Below are 18,624 nucleotides of genomic sequence, written 5' to 3'. Positions count from 1 at the left end.
TCAGCACAGTGGGGGGAGGAGAAACACAAGAGTAGACAGAGAGGGTTGGGGCAGGAACAAGGGTGGGAAAGAGATACAGAGACATGGGTTTCGTGGAAATAAACCAAAAGCCAGGAACATCTCTTAGGCAACGGAGAAACCACAGATGGCCACACCTAAGCTTCGACAACGGGAGGGGGGCGATTGTCACGGCAGCCCTCAGTAAACCTGCTGCACCTGCTTTGGCAAACAGACCCAGGCAGTAGGCCGGGGGAGTGCACTAAGACAGGCGAGGTTGAGCCACGGAAATGGCTTCCGACATTTAGGGGCATAGCGCGACGCCCCGCGGGCCGAGATCATAATCTCCGTTTAATGAGCCCACAAATAGCTGCCGTTCACGATTATCTTCTGTGAATATCCAAAAATGAGGCCACGGAGCAGAGTGCACGCCGGACTGAGGATAGGGCAGGTTAGTCATTATCATGGCCCTGGTGAAATATTAAAACGCTGCTCTTAGGTCAGCTGCGGCAGGCCAGGTGCAAGTGGAAACTTCCCACAGAAGAGGGTGGCATGCATGGGGGCCCTGAGGAGGCGACATAGCATGGGAGCGGTGGAGAGCAAGGCATGGGCGCAAAAAAAGGATCTACATTTACGTCGAGGTGAAAGGGCATCCAAACGATATCTAATCAGCTGGTCACATGTGAGCGTTGTCAAAATTACCTCCCCCTCATGTCTTTTTTTGTATGCTTGTGTCATTGCAGCGAAATCTAAAGAAATAAAGATAACTGCGCAAAGTTTACTCGCTAATTCCCCCCGGAGAGCTTTCAACCACATTTCACAGCTCTCCATGCACAACCAACTGTTATCAAGTGATCTAAGATCCATGAATACAGAGTAATCTCCATCCGCTGAGGCAGACCATGAGGTGGTCTGAGGCAAAAAAAAGCAGTAAATGGACCTTGAGTAGAGATATATTGTCTCTGAGCCCTCTGTCTCTCTCTGGCTATGTTTTCATTAAAAAAGATCTGTTCCTCCAACCCCCTCCACCACCATCCTTCAACTAAAATAGATCCTGGGCAGCCTCTCTTCAGCTTTGCCCTCTCACCGTCTGGCCTTGGCAGAAACAAAGTCACCTAGCAACCAGGGCAAAATGAAGAAACTGCTACATGGGAAACTGTCAGAAGCCTCAGTGAGAGAGGACTCAACCCAGGAGGCAGACGAGAAAAAGGGAAAAGTGTGCATTTGAAAGTGATTCCTTTGAGCACGATGAGTTTGAGGTCTTCCACGAAGCCGTCAAGTGAACACCACCAATAAATCCGACTAGAGGACCTACGCTTACTAACTCCGCTTTATTAACACCCTTTCTTCATCACTTCAAGTGCTAAAAACCATCCGGAGAAGGCAGACGGCCCCTACAGGTTCTCAGTGTGAGCGCCTCGAAGCTAATGCAGACGAAATGAAGGAGAAACACTTTCAAGCTGAAACAAAAGCTTCCTTGTCTACACCTATCACAGGCTACGGTGGAGGGAGCCGCTTCAGACGGACTTCTGAGGTTCAAACCAATAGATGGGATGCATGATTGAAAGAACTAAAGGGCAAGGCCAAGAAAACACATGGGCCTCTAGTGCACTAAGAAATCATGCCCCTGATCATATTCAACAACTGAAGAGCTTTCGGAGTGGCAGGGCCTGGCCTGAAAGACCTTGTAGCATCCATGTAGCCGCATGTGGGCTTAAGACCTGATTTCTGTCTCTGGCTCGTCTCCCATCACCGTCAGTCATCTGCCGGCTGGTGGGACACAGGGGGGGTAGTTGAGGGAGTGGGGGGGGGATCTAGTTTTACATACTAGAGTATTTTTGGAAGCGCTGTTCACAGGTCATCTGGGCTTCGCCTCAGTGCTCAGAAGTCTATCCCTAGGTTTATGGTGTCAGGGAATCCAGACATGAGCAAAGGGGTAGCCACGGGGGCCACTGTGGTTTAGTTGGTATATCGGTTGAATGAAAAACAGCAATACTTCCTGTTCTTAAGATGCGACACACAAAGTCCCACCTTAAAATAAAAGTTTTTAATGCATATTTTGAGATTTTGAGCAACTTTAGACTAGTCGACAGAAAACAACCAACATATACAATTGGGTATTTATTGCTATATCTATATATTCTGAAGGGTTTTACAGAAAGGTGTTTGCACATCATTCATAGCCTGGTTTATAGAAAATTGTACTGACTTGTGAATATGTCAACAAAATGAAAAAAATATATTTTGAGGCTTGTTCTATCCAATTTTCAGATTTCTGTTCTTAATTTACTATTCACAATGTTTCACTCTATTCATCTGGGGTGTCTCCCTTTTAATTAAAAAAAAAACAGCTGCAACAATTGTCTCAGTAAAACTGAGACAATTGATGAATTGTAGAGGGAGAATAAGAAGACAGACACAACAAGGAAAGATGACTTACTGTTCAGCGGCATTATGTGCTCCGCTCCAGGATGGTGAAAGTTCAGGCCCATGCGTCCTGTCGCATGGGAAAGAAAAGAAAACAAGAATTTACAAAAGAGGGAATACATGGGAATTAGTGATGAAAGCCACCTTGTTGACATGCATTACATTTCCATTCTACCGGCAGAAATAGGGAAAACGCCAGCCGTGATTAAACGTTAGACATGAAATGAATAGACACCAAATGTACTCAATGTGAAACAATGGCACAAAGGACAATCACAGACAGCAGCAAAAGAAAAAGACACACACACACACACACTCACACTCACACACACGCACAATGTGCGAGTAACATGGCCCAATCTGTCATTGCTTTTTGTGGGGAGAGGGTACGTCGGGGCGACTACATGGACGTCTTCCTGGTTGTCTCTGTCGCCGTCAGCCCATTTGTACAGGTGACAACAAGAAAAATATTGCACTTGAGCCGAGGCAGAAATAGCCTACCTGGTCTCGGCCAAAACACTGCAGTCTCACTGTTGACACAATTTGCAGTGGCAGCCACGAAGCCACTCCCTTGATCCCTAAGCACTTAAAATTAGGGCCCTCTGTCAAAATCCGCCTCCACCAGCTTTTTACACAGCAGGCAAGCAGGCCTACCTCGAGTCATGAAGGACACACAAGGTAAAGCAACACATTCCCTCGGATATCAATATTTGTATCGATATACTTGTGCTTGCAGCGTAAACACCGGGGTGGGGCTTAAGGTCAAGGGGGACAACTGCAACAGAGATCTTGCCTACAGCATGCTTCTCCATACGTATCATGGACTTTGAGAGGTCGATCGCCTGCATGTTGCAAGCTACTGTGGTGCAAGCAAGATGACTCGTCAAAAGTTTCAAAATGTTGGCCGCAGGAGACAGATAGTGGGGAAGGCGTCTTTCTGACTTGCAATCAAGAGTGGAGTTAGCAGTAAGACCTGTTTGAAAAAAAAAAACAGAGAAGGGGGGCGTTGGGCAGCCACCCTGCCGGGCCACAGATGTGGATTTCCACACTCCTCTTAGCCAGTCAGAATCCAGGCAACGGTAGGGCTTGAGGGCAAATGAAGTGCAACATGCCCATACGTTCACATACAAGCGTTTGTTTGAACACGTGGATGTGTGTGACACGGCCTAGTCTCACATTATCTTTGCTCTTTCCCACTGAGGAAACCAGATGCACCCAACTGAGAGGGGAGAAGCCAACATTGTGACCTGAAACTGACGGGTTTTTAACTCTTGTCATGTGTATTGGTAAACGTGTGGGTGGACTGTTTGTTAGTCCTCCAACCAAATTACAGCACAGTCAATGACCGAATTGCTTATAGCTCTAGAGCAGATAGTGCCCCTCGACCTAGTGGCTTTTGGTTGAGCAAAACAAAAAGAGGATCCATAAAATACCGCATTACTCGGACACTCCTTTAAACGAGTTTCCAATCAAAGCTGTGATTTTGCTTGTACTGTAGAAGGGCAAAAGCCACCACAAGCACTGTGTTCTGAGCTTGGCTTTCGGTCAACATTAGTCATTTTGGGTGACAGAGAGGGGACAGTTGTCCTCTTCAAGCCTGAAAATAGCTCCGAGCATGTGCCATCTGCTTCCCCCAGGAGTTGAGTGGCAAGGCTTGAGGGGCCCAGGAGTTGCTGCTGCCGCTGCTGCTGCTGCTGCTCTCCTGGTGACATTTCCTTACAGAGAGCCTGAGCTAAAAAATTGTCAGAAATGGGATGAAAAGTAGAGGATGGATTAGCTGTACATAGCCAGTAGGTGACAATTTGAGATCTGGTGCCCCCGATGGGGCACACTCAGTCTAAATGGATCCTGGGAAAGTTTTAAGTAAAGCAGCAAGATTAGGTCAAATGAGGTGAGAAGCAACATCAGCTAACTTCAAGGGGGAATTGATTGAAAATCTAATCCATTAACTACTGAGTCGCAACCACATCCATCATTATGTTGGAGACAGCGTGTGGTCCTGGCCCTGGTTTTGAGATCTGGGAAAGAAAACAGGTTTGGGACCTTTAAACAGAGGATCATATGAGCGCTGCACCTCTTGTTCCTTAGCGGTTACATTTCCCCTACACTCTATGTGGCTGATGACCACCATCCTCGACCGCTTCGTTCATGCTTTGCTCCTGTTGTTCCCCATTAAAGCACGCATTATTATAGGTTTCCCCCCAATAACACCTCTAGGAGAAGATGCTAGGCGAGTGGGCGTGGTGACGTAAAACACCTTTGACCAAGTTCCTTTATAAAAAACTATTTAAATACATGTGCAGTATGAAGCGCAACTGGTTAGGGCATATTTCCAGAAGGAAATCCCAAAATATGCCAACCACCCACTGCTATTTAATGTTTTATTAAAGTAATAATAGTACTATTAAATAATAATAATAATATAGGATTTCCAAAATCCGGTTCAGCCATTGGCAGTAATAACAATTGTTTCAGTAGTATTTCATGGCTCCTGAGACCATGGTTTAAATAGTTGCCTGGCATTGATTTAGCTCAGTCCTGCTTGCAGGAGTCATGCATTTTTCCTTATAACAATAACAAACCACTCTTGACAGTGAAGTTTATTGGAGGCAAGGTGCGATTAACCTTTTACACAGCCAACAAACACATCATCTTATCTCGTTACAGTCATTACTGGCTGTTTAAAGTACAAGGGCTTCCCTCTGACATTGACTTCCCCGCTGGTGTTGTTAACTACACATTTTGAAAGGTTGAGCGGTCAAGTCCACCGTGGCCCAACGACAGTGTTTCAAATGTTGACATTTCAGCACAAAAGATGACATGGTCTTCCTCTCGTAAACAAATGTGATCTTTGAGGACCTCGCCAAGAAGCACCTCATCTGACCTGTACTGCACATACCATTCTTGTTTTCCTTCTGATACATTTCCCGGTACCGACTCTTATCCGATGCTCTCATCAACAAGTGCACAAAGTCAAACAGCCCGGTGTTGGCTCTCCCTCGACTACTGACTTCTGTTATCGCCCGCTCCTTCTATCTGTTCCAACATTACACTTTATAAAAGGTGGTTAACCAACAGAAGATGGGTAACGCCCAAATAACACAGCCTGCAAAGTCAAAGGAAAACTGATTGTTTAAAGCCAAACTAGTTAGCCAAATTCAGAAGCGGTGCTCGTTGGTGTTCTTTATTTCAGTCTACAGAAGAATTTGATTAAAAGACTTGACAGTTAAAGGAATCGTTTGACATTTTTTGGAAAACGGCTTCTATGCTTGATGGATGATTAGATACCCCTCTCATGTCTGTATGCTAACTATGAAGCTAAAGCCAGGGGTTAGCAGGCTAAGCTAAGTATCTACTGGCAGTAGGGTGCCCATTGCTCTGATAATTAAGTATTAAATTCATTAATTGATCCATAACAAAAGTGACAAAGAAAACAGTAACAAGTTGCAGCTCTTCGGGGCTTAAACGGGATGGTTTGTGGTAGAAAAAAAGTTCTAAGAGAATTTTGAGATGAAAGAGCTCGCAATTAGGTCAGTGAATTATCTGAAGTAACCAGGTCATGATTTCTGGACAGACACATTGCTGTTGAGTTTTTCCCAAATGTATTATTTTGGTCTGTTTACCTGGCTCACACCAAAACAATTTAAATCGATAAATAGCACCATAGCTAAGAGGACAAACACATATTTCTGACTCTGGGCTGAACTGCCGCTTTAAGGTTGACGGGATTCTAAAAGCTGCACTCATAAACACACAATGAAAATTGTAACTGACTGCATGAGTAAGAGCATGTGAGTCAGACCAGCTGAGTCAATGTGTGTGCATGTCTCCATGTGTGTGTGTGTGTGTTCAGAGAGAGACTTTGCGGGTGGGGTGGGATCCACACACAACTTTCATGAGGACTTAAGGGACCTATTAACACTTTTGAGCATCTCAGAATGGTTAGTGACACCATTGAGGTTGTGTGTCTTTGTTGTGTGTGTGTGTGTGTGTGTGTGTGTGTGTGTGTGTGTGTTTGTGAGTGGTGTCTACTTCAAGCTGCAGACACAGTATCGTAGACTAAAAAGTGTGTGATCGGAGACTGCTTATCATGGAATGTCACAGTTGATGTGTTGCTCGTGTTTTTCCAGGCCATAAGGAGAATCTTTGGTGTGTGTTTTTGTGTGCATGTGCCTGGCTCTCCACACATGAGCTCAGCTGACCCAGTTCAGGGACTACATGCAGACTATCGTGTGTGTGTGTGTGTGTGTGTGTGTGTGTGTATGTGTGTGTGTGTGGCCACAGAAAGAGTCTGTTTGTTCAGACGTCCCCGTGGCCCCTCGCCCAGGACTAAAGAGCTTTTAGAAAGTTTGAGAGGATCGCCAGAATAAAGTGTCTCTCTCACTGACAATACACGCACACACACACACACACACACACGCACACACACACCCTTTGAAGCTGACTTCTCAAAACAAGTGCTAAGAAAAGAAACTGGTTGAATCGAGACGGCCTCGCCCTCCTCCCCGTCTTGACAGAGAGAGGGTGGTGGGTCACTTTATGCTCTCTCACCACACCGATACATGATTCATATTTGCATCACAGTGCAAGTGTTTTGCTCTCTATAAAAAAAAACACACACACAGGGACTCATAAAATAAAACACTAAAGGAAAAACAACTATTTGAGTGACAATGAGAAGTATGCAAGAAATGTCTGTGATAGGATGGATGTGGGTGAGACTCACTCAGTTGGGAATGCAAAACTGGGCCTACTGGGTAATTACTTCGGACGGGTGGATCTGAGCTTGCTGGGCTGTGTCGTCAACATGTAATATACCACACAATGATTCTCTCTTGATATCGTCTTGTCCAAGTCATTTTCAACTAAGAATCACTAACCCAGATCTGTGATTTTTTAAGTTTGCACCCCTTAACAAATGGGAGCTTAAAATCGAAATCAGTTATGTTCACAATGTACAATATCCCTGTTTCCACTCGGCATTGCAACACATGACACACATGGATGTCGACTATAGGCACAGTCAGAGAAATAAATAGAGAAATTTCTTAAAATGGCCAAAGTTGACCTGACCTGATCCGGAAGCTTTACACAACAAAATGAGTCAGGCCTTTTGGGGTACAAGTAGAGTTTGTTATACAAGTTATGATCTAAATAGACCTCCTGAGATGATAAAAAAAAAAACAATACCAGAAGCTATGCTGTTTTGCAGTAGATTATACAGCAGCCCGGCCGGAGAAGCTTCTCAGATAGTGAGCAGGTACGCCGACAAGGCGGTTCTGCCATGTGGTCAAAACGTCACCTTTCTGCAACCACAGTCTGTCTACGCCATGGCGAGAGAGGTAAACAAGCACAAAGAGAGCTGCAGGAAAGCGTACCCACGTCCCTGTCGTTCTCCATATCGCTTACTGTGCTTGGATAAAAGAAATCGCGGGGGAAGCCCTGCAGGACATTACAACACCTTTCCAGTAAAGTTAGGTCGGGAGCCAGGATGACCATTTTTGCCACAACAATGCATTCTCAGCACGAGATTGGGGAAAACAAGACTCCTTGCATTACAAAGCTACATGCTCCGCTCATTATGTACCCCTCCCACCAATATTTCCATTGTTAGGGTGGGAGGATGGGGGAGCATAAAAACCCCACGCCCGACTTGACGGGGCCCGCTCTGGGAGACTTGATCCAGAGTTTTTACAATGGACACGTGACCTGTACTCCAAAAACATTGGCTTAGAAGGCATGACATACATTAGACAGCCTTAAAAGGGTATGAAGAGAGATTTCTTCACAATGTTTTCATGATTTTATAAATCTTCTACACTCACGAGGAGATAAAACAATGCGACATAAGTGTGCTGCTTCACTGCGTCTGTGTCAACGTAGCTTAGAAACACTGGTCGGATCCTCAAGCACAACTCATAGCACATCGAAGCCCACAATCACAGAGGAAATAGATGTCCCGAGTAGAATTTCTGAATCATGCTTTCTAGGGATCACGTTATCGAGTATAAAATTTAAACCCCAAATATATTCCTGGTCACGACGTAGTCAGGTAATAAAAGCGTGAGTTGTGTGGCATTTTCACTCCAATCAGCAGAACGCAAACAGGCAAAGAAGAAGAAAGGGCAGAAGAAAATGCAATTAGCAAGTAAGACCACCGGACTGCATATTGCTGCCCGTCTGATCCAACAACACACAAAAAGACAGACACACACACACTCACACACACACAAACAATTATGCAGAATTTTGCAGGTAAGGCTCGGTATTGTGAATTATTCAAATTTCAAAGAGAACACGATGATCCATACTGGATTGGTTAAGAGATTGGCAAATAGAGCAAAAGAAAAACAAATGTACCCAGAGACGACATATGCCCATGAAGCAAAAAAAAAAAAAAAAATACTGTAAGCATGGACGTATGAATATTCCTAACCTGCAAAATGATTCCTCCATATAATATCAGCGATAGTCATTGGTGGGCCACCGGCAGGGTGTGGTTTACCTTTGTCATGGTCAGTCCTTATCATATCCATTAAGGAATTCTCCAAAGAGTGCAAGCTAAAAGCATCAAAGGGCCGATTCCGGTCCTGCAACACAGCAAAACAGGAAGAGGGTTAGGATTGGAGTCGACACAGTGCATTGTACACAAGATAAACATAGAGAGGAATGGACTTGTCTTCCTTAATGGCTGCTAGAGGTGGAACCAATAACGGTTGTCAGGAAAAGTGTCAATAATATGAACACGATCTCTGGTATCACATCTTAAAGGCAATGAAATATGTGAAGGTAATATGCAATGTTGAATATGAGAAAACAAAAGCAGTGAGAGACAAAATACAATATTTATTCGCCCCCCAAAAAGTTGGAATCACCGACGTAGTGGGGGACAATATGAAAAACCCTGCATGAAGACACGACCATCAAGAACTGGCACATTTCGCATTGCCGTTACAATTCTGGCTGGTTGCTCACCTTGCTCAAGTGAAGATTTCTTGCATGTAACAACAGCTCCCCATTTTTAACTAATCTATATTTATATAAATTAAGGATCTGAGACTAGAATGGCCCTGGGGATGATGGTAAATAAGGGAGATATGAATCTTAACCGTGAGCCTTTTCATGTCAAGAAGCTATACAAGGAAAGCTCTGACAAGATTAAGCCCAGAGGATCCCCCTGTCTGTCAAGATTAATATAATTTAGTACAGAATTTCTTGACGGAGGGGTAAATTAAACGTTAAAACAGTTACTCCTTGGGCTGTCTCATAATTGGTGCAGTCCTCCTCGCTTTGCGTTCGACCCTGTGGTGTTTTGACATTTTGATCACTCATACAACTGAAAGAGAAAAGCTGTAAAGACTATTCAATTATTTGATTGATCGATAGAAAAACAATAACAATGTTGATGATCAATGGCTTAAAATGTAAATTGAGTCTTCACAGTTAACTACCAGTATCTTTTTGGGGGTTTTAGACTGCAAATTTGAAAACACACCTAGGGCTCTGGGAACTTGAGATGGACACCTTTCTATTATTATTTTTGGAAACAAGTTGACTGATTTAAGACATAATCAATAAAAGGTAATCACGGGTTGAAGGCCCAGATCCAACAAAAACAACCTTCTCCACATGGCAAGCAGGGAGCACCAATGTCACTTGAAATGCATTTTCACCTGGTCAATTAACAAAACCTCTCCAAACCAATTGCCTGATCCCCTTTGAGGTAGATCGGTCCAACCGCGTCCAGAACTGGACCGGTCAATACTACATCAAACGCACCAAGGCCGAGAAAAGAAGAAGAGAAGAAGGAACTGTTCAGACAGCCACCGAGCATGCCAAAAGGTGAAGCCTGAGAGTCCGTCCGAAGCGTTGCTGGAGGCTGCGGCCTTAGCAGCTGTGTCCTGTGTCCGGCTGCCTCGGGTTCCCACATTGTTTGCACACCACAGCTATTGTTGCCCATTCGGCTGAGCATTCAAAAGCGTTATTCCCTCCACGCTGGGGCCCAACAGTGCCACGAAGATAAAAATCTGCCCACTTGGTACAAACGGTAAACACTTGAAACGCTGAGCTTTTAGTTTGCCCCACACACACACACGCCCTTTGCTCTGACACATATGGACAAACACAGTGATGGGTTACGGGGTGTAGGGGGAGCTTAGTGTAGTCAAGTGACCTAAAGAGATCATATAAGGTCTAGAGCAGTCTTTACTGTTTAAAAGTCCTATAGTAGCTTGACTTCACTGCAGTTCATCTTGACTCATGGCACAGAAACTACATTGTTTACGAGGGGGGCTCCTGATAAGAAACAGACTGAATACCTGTTTTTAATGAGTAAAGTCTGCTCAGTGAGGCTACGTTTAGGTCCGCCAGATGCAGAGGCACTTGGCGAATCTATCATCTATTGTGTTCCTCCTTTTCGCAGCAATCTATTGTGATCGTGTTTAAGCATTAATGCGAAGCCTAAGTCCCATCTTGTATTCAGATTAAGATGAGACCCTCTTTTTCTGGTGGCCTTCATTTGGTATACGCCATACGACTGTGACTCTCCACCTGTCTGTCTGCCTCCTCACATCCAGCTCCTTGATCTGATGTGATGCCTTGATCACGATCACAGCATCACATCAAACCTTTCGAGTCATCGTCGCAGGAAAAACCTCATTCTGAGTCTGTGTGTAGGGGCGGGGGGTCAGCTTGTGTGACTTTGTGTCTTGAGCGCTCACGCAGACACGTTAAGTTGAATTCCGCACATTCCTCTGCTTGCAAAGCAGCGGCGGCTTGCTGCAGGCGGGGGCGAGCACACGTTGGAGCTGGGGGGGCATCCGAAGAATACCCAGATTTACACAGTGACAAGCAGTGTTTTGGTTACCAGCCGGCCATGTGACGGCTCAGCAATTTGCCAGGGTTTCACTTCAGTGAACGGGACACTTGACATTTAGCACCCAGACCTTGTGTCCTGGTGGTAACTCTTCTACACCCAATTATGGGTGTAATTGCTAAACAGCTAAGTGTTAGTTACGGCCAAGATTGCATCACGGAGGTACCCAGCCTTTCAAAAAAGTAGGAGAAGCTATTTTTGTCAAATGATTATTGCTAGCACATATACAGATTGTGATCAAGTGCCAATCCAACATGTTATAAGCTATATGTGTGATCTTAAAGGAGAGTTCAAATTTACACACACATTTACATTTGGGCTAGGCCAAGTTGAAAAAAAATTAACTGATTAATCACATGATTTTTTTTGCGATTAATTGCAATATGCGCCAAATTCAATGATGAAGTAAAGACATAAATAGTGTATTCCACACATTTATTTTAAAGTATTGTTATCAGAACAATACAAAAAGGCACTCTGGAGCAACAGCAAGATAAACATACATACATACATACATACATACATACATACATACATACATACATACATACATACATACATAGTAGATAAATATGTTCTTTATTTTCTGAACAGGTACCAGAATAAACATTTGTATTTTATTTTAAAATAAACTGTGTTCAGTAGTAAGAGTCCCTGTTAGGGACAAGCCACTTCTTCTTTTGTCCATGTTCAATGTGTTGCTTATCTTACAGCAATTAATAAGTGATTTTGATGTTTTCCAGTTCAGTTCAGTTTTACAGTGAGAAAAGTCCAGCCTGTGTTGGCTTGAACAAGTGCACTGAAAATTTCTGAGCATGTCTCTTCATGTGTGGAAAGTTCTCCTCTTCAAGAGAAGTGTAAAGATCCAGAACTGATACTGACTTAAAGTGCTCTGCCATAGTGTATCAGACCGCGGGGTCAGGAGCTTTGCACATGCGCCATTAATTTTCAATCTGCACGAGGCTTCTGAGAGACTGACCGCCTGTGAGCGCTTTGTGAGGCGGAGTGGCATGCGGCAGCACCGCTGCTCGCTGAGAACAGAAACTACAGAACAATACGTGCTTTCACGTCAGGCTCAAGTCGATAAGTTGTCAACACTGCCTGTTGGTGAAGCTACGGAGGCACACACGCACACTTACATAAATCGCCTTCAAAGTAAAAGCAGTGTTGTATTGCATTTATGGCGTGCATCTTATTTATTTATTTTTTCATTTATGATTGGCCTCACGCGGCCCGACTGGGAGAACCGTAAGACGCCCAGGTCTGAATTACGCCGTCTGGGAGAGATTTGAAGTGCAGCACCTGTGTGCGGCAGTGATAAGACCCTCCCAATGCAAAATATATATAACGCATGATCAAATAATTAACGCTGTTAAAGAATTGCTCAGTTAACAAGTTATCTTGCCCACCCCTAATTTACACATGTTAGCTCGTCAAGGAAAGCACAGCCTGTCAAAAACAAGTTATTAAAGGAGACATCATGCTCATTTTCCGGTTCATACTTGGACTTTAGGTTTCTACTTAAACATATTTACATGCTGTAATGTTCAAAAACCTCTTTCGTTCTTTCACTTTTTTTCTAAATATGCCTTTATCCACCCTCTCTCTGAAACCCTTTGTTTCACTGCATTTCAATGGAAGCACAATTCTACGCAACAGCTTTGAGTCTGTGTTTACTTCCTGTCAGTCGACGGCGATCACATTACACCCCGACCAGAAACGAACTGGAACAAACATTCAAAACTATGTTTAAAACCGTGAGTCTGTCTTTATATTGGTGACCTCACAACTACGCAAAGAAGTCCTGATGGCTTGTTTGAAAAGGCACAGTTTCTGTGTATTTCCCTCCCAACGTTTGATACCTTCACAGTATGTTTCTAGCACTTAAACCTGCTGTATAATTTAAAAAATGAATACTAAATCTCACATTTTACACTAAATGTTTTCTGGGATTCTGGAGGAATCTCTCTAAGGTCAGAGAACATAACCCTGATGACATCATTAATCGATCATCAAACTGCTTGTCTTGTCTGACCGACCCAGTGGTATTCAATTTACAATTTAATATGTAAATGACGAAAAGCAGAACATATTCTCATTTTAAGAGGCTGCTTCCGGCGAGTTGACAGTTTTTGCTGAAGTAAAGATTAACTTTTTTCCCCCTGACATAGGACAACATGTCCCTTTTACCCTAACGCTTCATCTGAAAACGCTTGAGCCGCGCCAGAGTAAATGACTGTACTTCATACCCGTGATTTCACAGAGATTTCACCTTGACCTCGTCTCCCAGGTGCTGTAAGCTGGCCAGGGCAAGAGAAAACGGATAGAGGCACTCGGCAGACGTGTAATAAAGCCTCAGGAGGCTGGAGTGACACGCACGATCATTATCTCCTCGAAAAGCTGTGCGTTTCGAGCCAGTTGGAATTTCACACTGCGCCGGGCCGTGTTTCGTCTGCACATGTAGGCCTCTCTTGCACTAACAGGTTAACACTTCGGCCCGTGCTCTCTCTCTCTCTCTCTCTCTCTCTCTCTCTCCGTTCTCCCGCTTTGATCGGGTGAACAAGTGCTCCTTTTTAAGTATACGCCGGTGACTTAAGGGGGAGGTAGGGGCGTGGGGGGAGTATTCAACTGGCTTATTTTTTCATGTTGGCTTGTTTGTCAGGCAGCATAACTACACATAAGGGAAAACACATGACTCGCCATGTGAAAAACTAAAAGTCATACAGTATTGCAACTGTTCGTGTAGTCTACCCTGGGATCGGACATGCCAATGGAGGCAGAATGGCCGACGGAAATACATTCAAACTGAACTCATTCTGTATTTAAATAAAAGGGGATCTTTGCTCTTTCATATATTCAATGTGTAGGCCTATTGTTGTAAAGTACTGATGTCCATGTCTTGTGATAGGACTCCGACAGTCAAAAGTTTTATTTTGTATTTGGTCTACTGGGAGTAACACGTAACCCTTTTCAAAGTAGAGTTTTCTATGTAATGCTTCTCGTTGAATAAAAGGTAGCTTTCATGGTCATACAGCTTTATCGCAGAAGTCTCATATATTCATATCAACACTTAAATTATGGAACATATTTTTGATGAAACTCACAACAGCTTATTATTATCTTCTTTTATAAATGCAAAATATCCCCAATATCATAATGTATAGGAGTCTCAAATCTCATAATCAAACCTTGCCCATTATTCGATCACAAGCCAATCACATGCACTATGGGTGCTGCCTTCAGGTACCGTCCAAGAGCTTGCAATTACAAGGAGAGCGCACATGAACTACCGACAATGCTGAACACATAATTATCATTGCCATTATTATGATTATTATTAGGATTATTAGGAATGGTGTTACCTAATAAAATTACTAATACAAGCCTATGTTAGTGCTTTAAAAAAGTGTTTCCCTGAATTCTCCACAGACTTAGTGGCTTATATATTATCTTTGTAAAATGTACAGTCCAGCACACTCCTTCTGAAGCTTACAGGGTCGTATTTTATAAAACTCACATCACTGAAAAGCAAGAAATCCTTCCTTACTCGGGTAAGGAGAGCGTATAATCAAGTGTGCCCTATTAGGTAGGTTCCGTCATTGTGAATTTAGAAGATTACGAGCAGCACCTGAATGTGCCACGCGTCCTTTAAACCCCACGGAGTGAGCTGGCACTAGAGGATTTAACCGTTTAGTGTAATGTGCCGTGCACAGCGACTATTTCTGGGGATGACTCGTCTGTCTTTCACACGATTAATTAAAAAAAACAAAAAACACTAACGATTGTTGCGTGTTGCTTCAAGGACTCGTTGTCTTATTTCGATTTCTTTGACCTCGCCACACAATGTGGCCGAATACAAGCCGGATGACGAACGCTGAATGCTGAATTATCGAAATCAATTCAATGAATATAGCATCTGAAGTCACGTTCTTGTTGAAGGCCTCTAACCATATAACCCAATGTTGTTGGGGAAAAACAGCAACAGTGTAGGCTATGACAAACTGACTGTGTATGATTCATGTGATACATTGACCTCAGTTGACTATGACAGGCCCAATCCTTATAATATATGGATCAATTAATGAGTGGTACTGATGAGTTCAGGGTGACCTTAAGGATAACCTACTTTGTCGGCATTCTCTCTCAGGAAGTTTTTTTTTTTTTTTAAATATATATCTGAATCGAATATTAAAAACAACGGGGCGACCGAAAGGGTAAACCTGACAACATGTCAAAGGCATCAACTTTTTTTTATGACAGGCTAAAGCAATAGAGCTATAGGCCCATATTGGCCCGGCTCTTATAAGTGGAAGGTTATTTACCTGGAAAGGCAGTATGTTGTTGCTGTTGTCAGTCCTAAAGGCGCTGTCATCCATCCAGGTCTTGGGGCCGAGGGGACCCGGTCTTGGGAATTTGGGGGGCGCAATCACATTGCTGGTATAGGGCTTTTTCATTGGCGAGATGGGGTTCATGGTGGACGGCACCCCGACCCCAACCGCTCGGCGCTGGTCCCTGCCCGCCTGCAGCCCGCTCCAGGGGTTGGAGGCAGTGCTCCATGCGGCGTTCTGGTGATTATTCCAAGCGGATGACGAGGCAGAAGAAGAAGATGACGACGAAGACGACGACCCTTTGCTGTTATTTATGATGGTCTGATAAGCGTTTCTCTGGGGGAAAGGCCCTTGGCTTGGGCTGACAGGGGATCTCCTCTGTTGGGGCTGCTGCTGCTGCTGCTGCTGGGCTTGCTGTTGATGCTGCTGCTGGTTCTGGGGAGCCAGACCAATCTGCGGGGAGAAATTACCCCCGAAGACCGGGTTGACGTGGTGAGGGAAATTCTGGAAAAGCATCGTCCCGTTCACCGAAGGTATTCCCTGGAAAAAACTGTCGTCCACGGCGTTTGTGGTCCCTGTGGACCAAGTGCTCCCAAAAGAGGAGGACGGCGAGGAAAGGGGGCCGCCGGTCTCCTGAGGCTGGTGGTGGTAGCTTAACCCGGGCAGGATCGGCGACTCCATCGGCACTTTGTCCTTGCTGCTGCTACTGCTGCTGCTGCTGCTGTTGCTGCTGCTGCTGCTGCTGCTGCTGCTGCTCAGCGCTGACGCCGCTTGGTTGCTCCCGGTCGACGGGCTCTCCGACTCCGATGAAGAAGTGGGTTCCGATGACGGGGTCCGGGTGGAGGGAGGTGGGTCTACTTGCGTCGGATCTTGCTGATGGTGAGGCTGGGCTTTGTTTTTGTCCATCAGTAAATCATCCTGCATGGTTTGCTGAGCTGCAACGCAGGGGAACAGAGACGAGGAGTTATAATTTATATCAGTATTTTTATTGTCGTCGTTATTTAGGAGCTCGAGCGCCGGGCTGCTGAAGCATCTAATGAAGTGGGACAACTCCGACAAGGGTATGATGTTAAAGGGCAACTGCGACGCGAGTGGGTGATCACCCATTTAACAGAAAAGAAGAAGAAGAGGAGGAAATCACACTTTCCAAGACTACAGCAGAAGGATTCATCAATCCCCACAAAATACACACGGAGCACACGGCTGTGGATATTCACCAGATTTCGCCACGTCTCGTTTTTCCTTCCACGCAGGAACTCCGGAGCTGCAATGTGAAACTGATTCAGTGTGTGTGTGTGCGTGTGTTTTGCCCTTGGACCTCCCCTATATTCATTTACATACGTCAGTAAATACAGCTGTCCTTCAACCAAGCTAAAAGACAGGTCTACCTTGACCAGGCACTGTGACACACGCGACCACAGAGCTTTATTGTTTGCTTTCCTCAATGACTTCCAACAAAATGCACCTTTTTACGCAGTGGAAAGTGACGCGCTTGAAACATTTATTATGCCGCAAAGATGTCTCATGTCTATCAAAAAACGTGTCATTCTTAGAATATAATAACACCGCACGACATATACATCGATAATAGCTTAATAAATATGATAAAGTTGGCGTAATTGAGTAACAAGTCCATATGGGAACGATGTGATTTATAGGCTGAGATATTTTATTATAGTGCAAGAAGAGACTCTGCCCGAGGTCCGCATTGACACATCGATGGGGCATTGCCACGAGACAAAAAGATGCATATAGGCTTCTTGCATTTGAAAAACTTAAAGTGCTGGAACATTGAGGATGTGGAGCTTTTCACGTCCTTTATTCAAAGTTAGATACCAGGCTGAAGAACATTTTATGCAAACATCCCCATTTACTTTGCATTTTAGAGACAACGCCTTCCAAAAGGAAAGCCCGATTACACACCCTTGGTATCACCAGGAGGGCAATTTTGCATTCAGATAGCCACGGTTGCCACATAATTGCAGTCAACAGTGATCACGACATCTAAAAACACAAATAGACCACAAGATGCTTGATCATCTTGACACACACACACACACACACACACACACACACACACACACACACACACACACACACACACGACGCAGCGTCGAACATCCAACATTATAATGGCACTTAAATTAAAAGCCACAATATCTCTCACATAAGGCTCCTCTTTGACTGTCGGGACCTGGATGCAGGAGGGCTAACACTCACCACAAAGGCCCGTCACACAACACAAACGCAGTAGTCTGTGGACTTTGAAAATAACACTTCAGATGACATGCCGGATCGTTTACAAGTTACACTTGCCAGAGTAGTAGCCAGCACTGCACACACACCCCACCAGTTACCCCGTGTTTTCTCCTCCAAGAGCTTCGCTTCCAAGGTCACCAAAGCGGCATAATCGGCAGCCGACAGTGGCGCAACTCACCGGCCCTTTACCACAAACACCGGCAAAATCCAATGCCTCGTTTGTCGCGCTGATTGGTATCTTCATTCGGTACATTTCATGAAGCTTTCTTGCCTTGAAATTACCCGTTAATCTATATGTCTCCCCTTCTACACAATCGACAAAAAAAATATAATAAAACAACCGCATGCAGACACACAGCGTGGTCGCTTCTCCGCCCTATTGGAATTACCTTTATCGTTCACCTTATGGGGACTCTGTAAATAAAGATATTTCTGTTTGCCTCGTCTGGTTTTAGATATGACAAACGAGCTACCCGTGTGCCGAGATAGTCAGCAGTTGCCTCAACAGCTGATTGACTGCGGCGCATGGATGATGCCGCGGGGACTGTAGGGAGTTGTAGTTTTTCCAATATGACGAGGCTGCTCAACAAATATGTAGCCTATTTTCTGTATTCTTAATTGCTGTGGTAAAAAAAATCAACAACCAGCAGTTTCAAAGCTCCGGGCAACTCATTGAAGCAGCAATACAGCTGTTGATGAAATACAGGAACAGCGGGTCGCTCACAGACCTGCGTGCGC

At 44.5% G+C, this 18,624-nt stretch overlaps 1 protein-coding gene across 4 annotated transcripts in view; it reads right to left on the bottom strand.

The window, feature by feature from the left end:
* cpeb3 (cytoplasmic polyadenylation element binding protein 3) overlaps positions 1-18,391 on the bottom strand; it is a 32,795-nt gene extending 14,404 nt beyond the window's left edge. For 2 of the 4 annotated variants that reach the window (XM_068567831.1, XM_068567833.1), the window contains exons 1-4: positions 18,276-18,391; positions 15,622-16,562; positions 8,861-9,014; positions 2,438-2,494 (exon numbers count right to left, since the gene is read on the bottom strand). In XM_068567831.1, the coding sequence (XP_068423932.1) occupies positions 2,438-2,494; positions 8,861-9,014; positions 15,622-16,551 (1,141 nt within the window). In that variant the 5' untranslated portion in view covers positions 16,552-16,562; positions 18,276-18,391. The remainder of the gene's footprint in view (positions 1-2,437; positions 2,495-8,860; positions 9,015-15,621; positions 16,563-18,275) is intronic. The other 2 variants (XM_068567834.1, XM_068567835.1) reach the window with 1 other exon arrangement.
* Between the last annotated feature and the right edge of the window lie 233 nt (positions 18,392-18,624).

This window comes from Clinocottus analis, unplaced genomic scaffold, assembly GCF_023055335.1.
Source record: "Clinocottus analis isolate CAN_PGR_092001 unplaced genomic scaffold, fCliAna1.0.p SCAF_8, whole genome shotgun sequence".
NCBI lineage: Eukaryota > Metazoa > Chordata > Actinopteri > Perciformes > Cottidae > Clinocottus > Clinocottus analis.
This window is presented reverse-complemented; position numbering and strand designations above follow the sequence as displayed.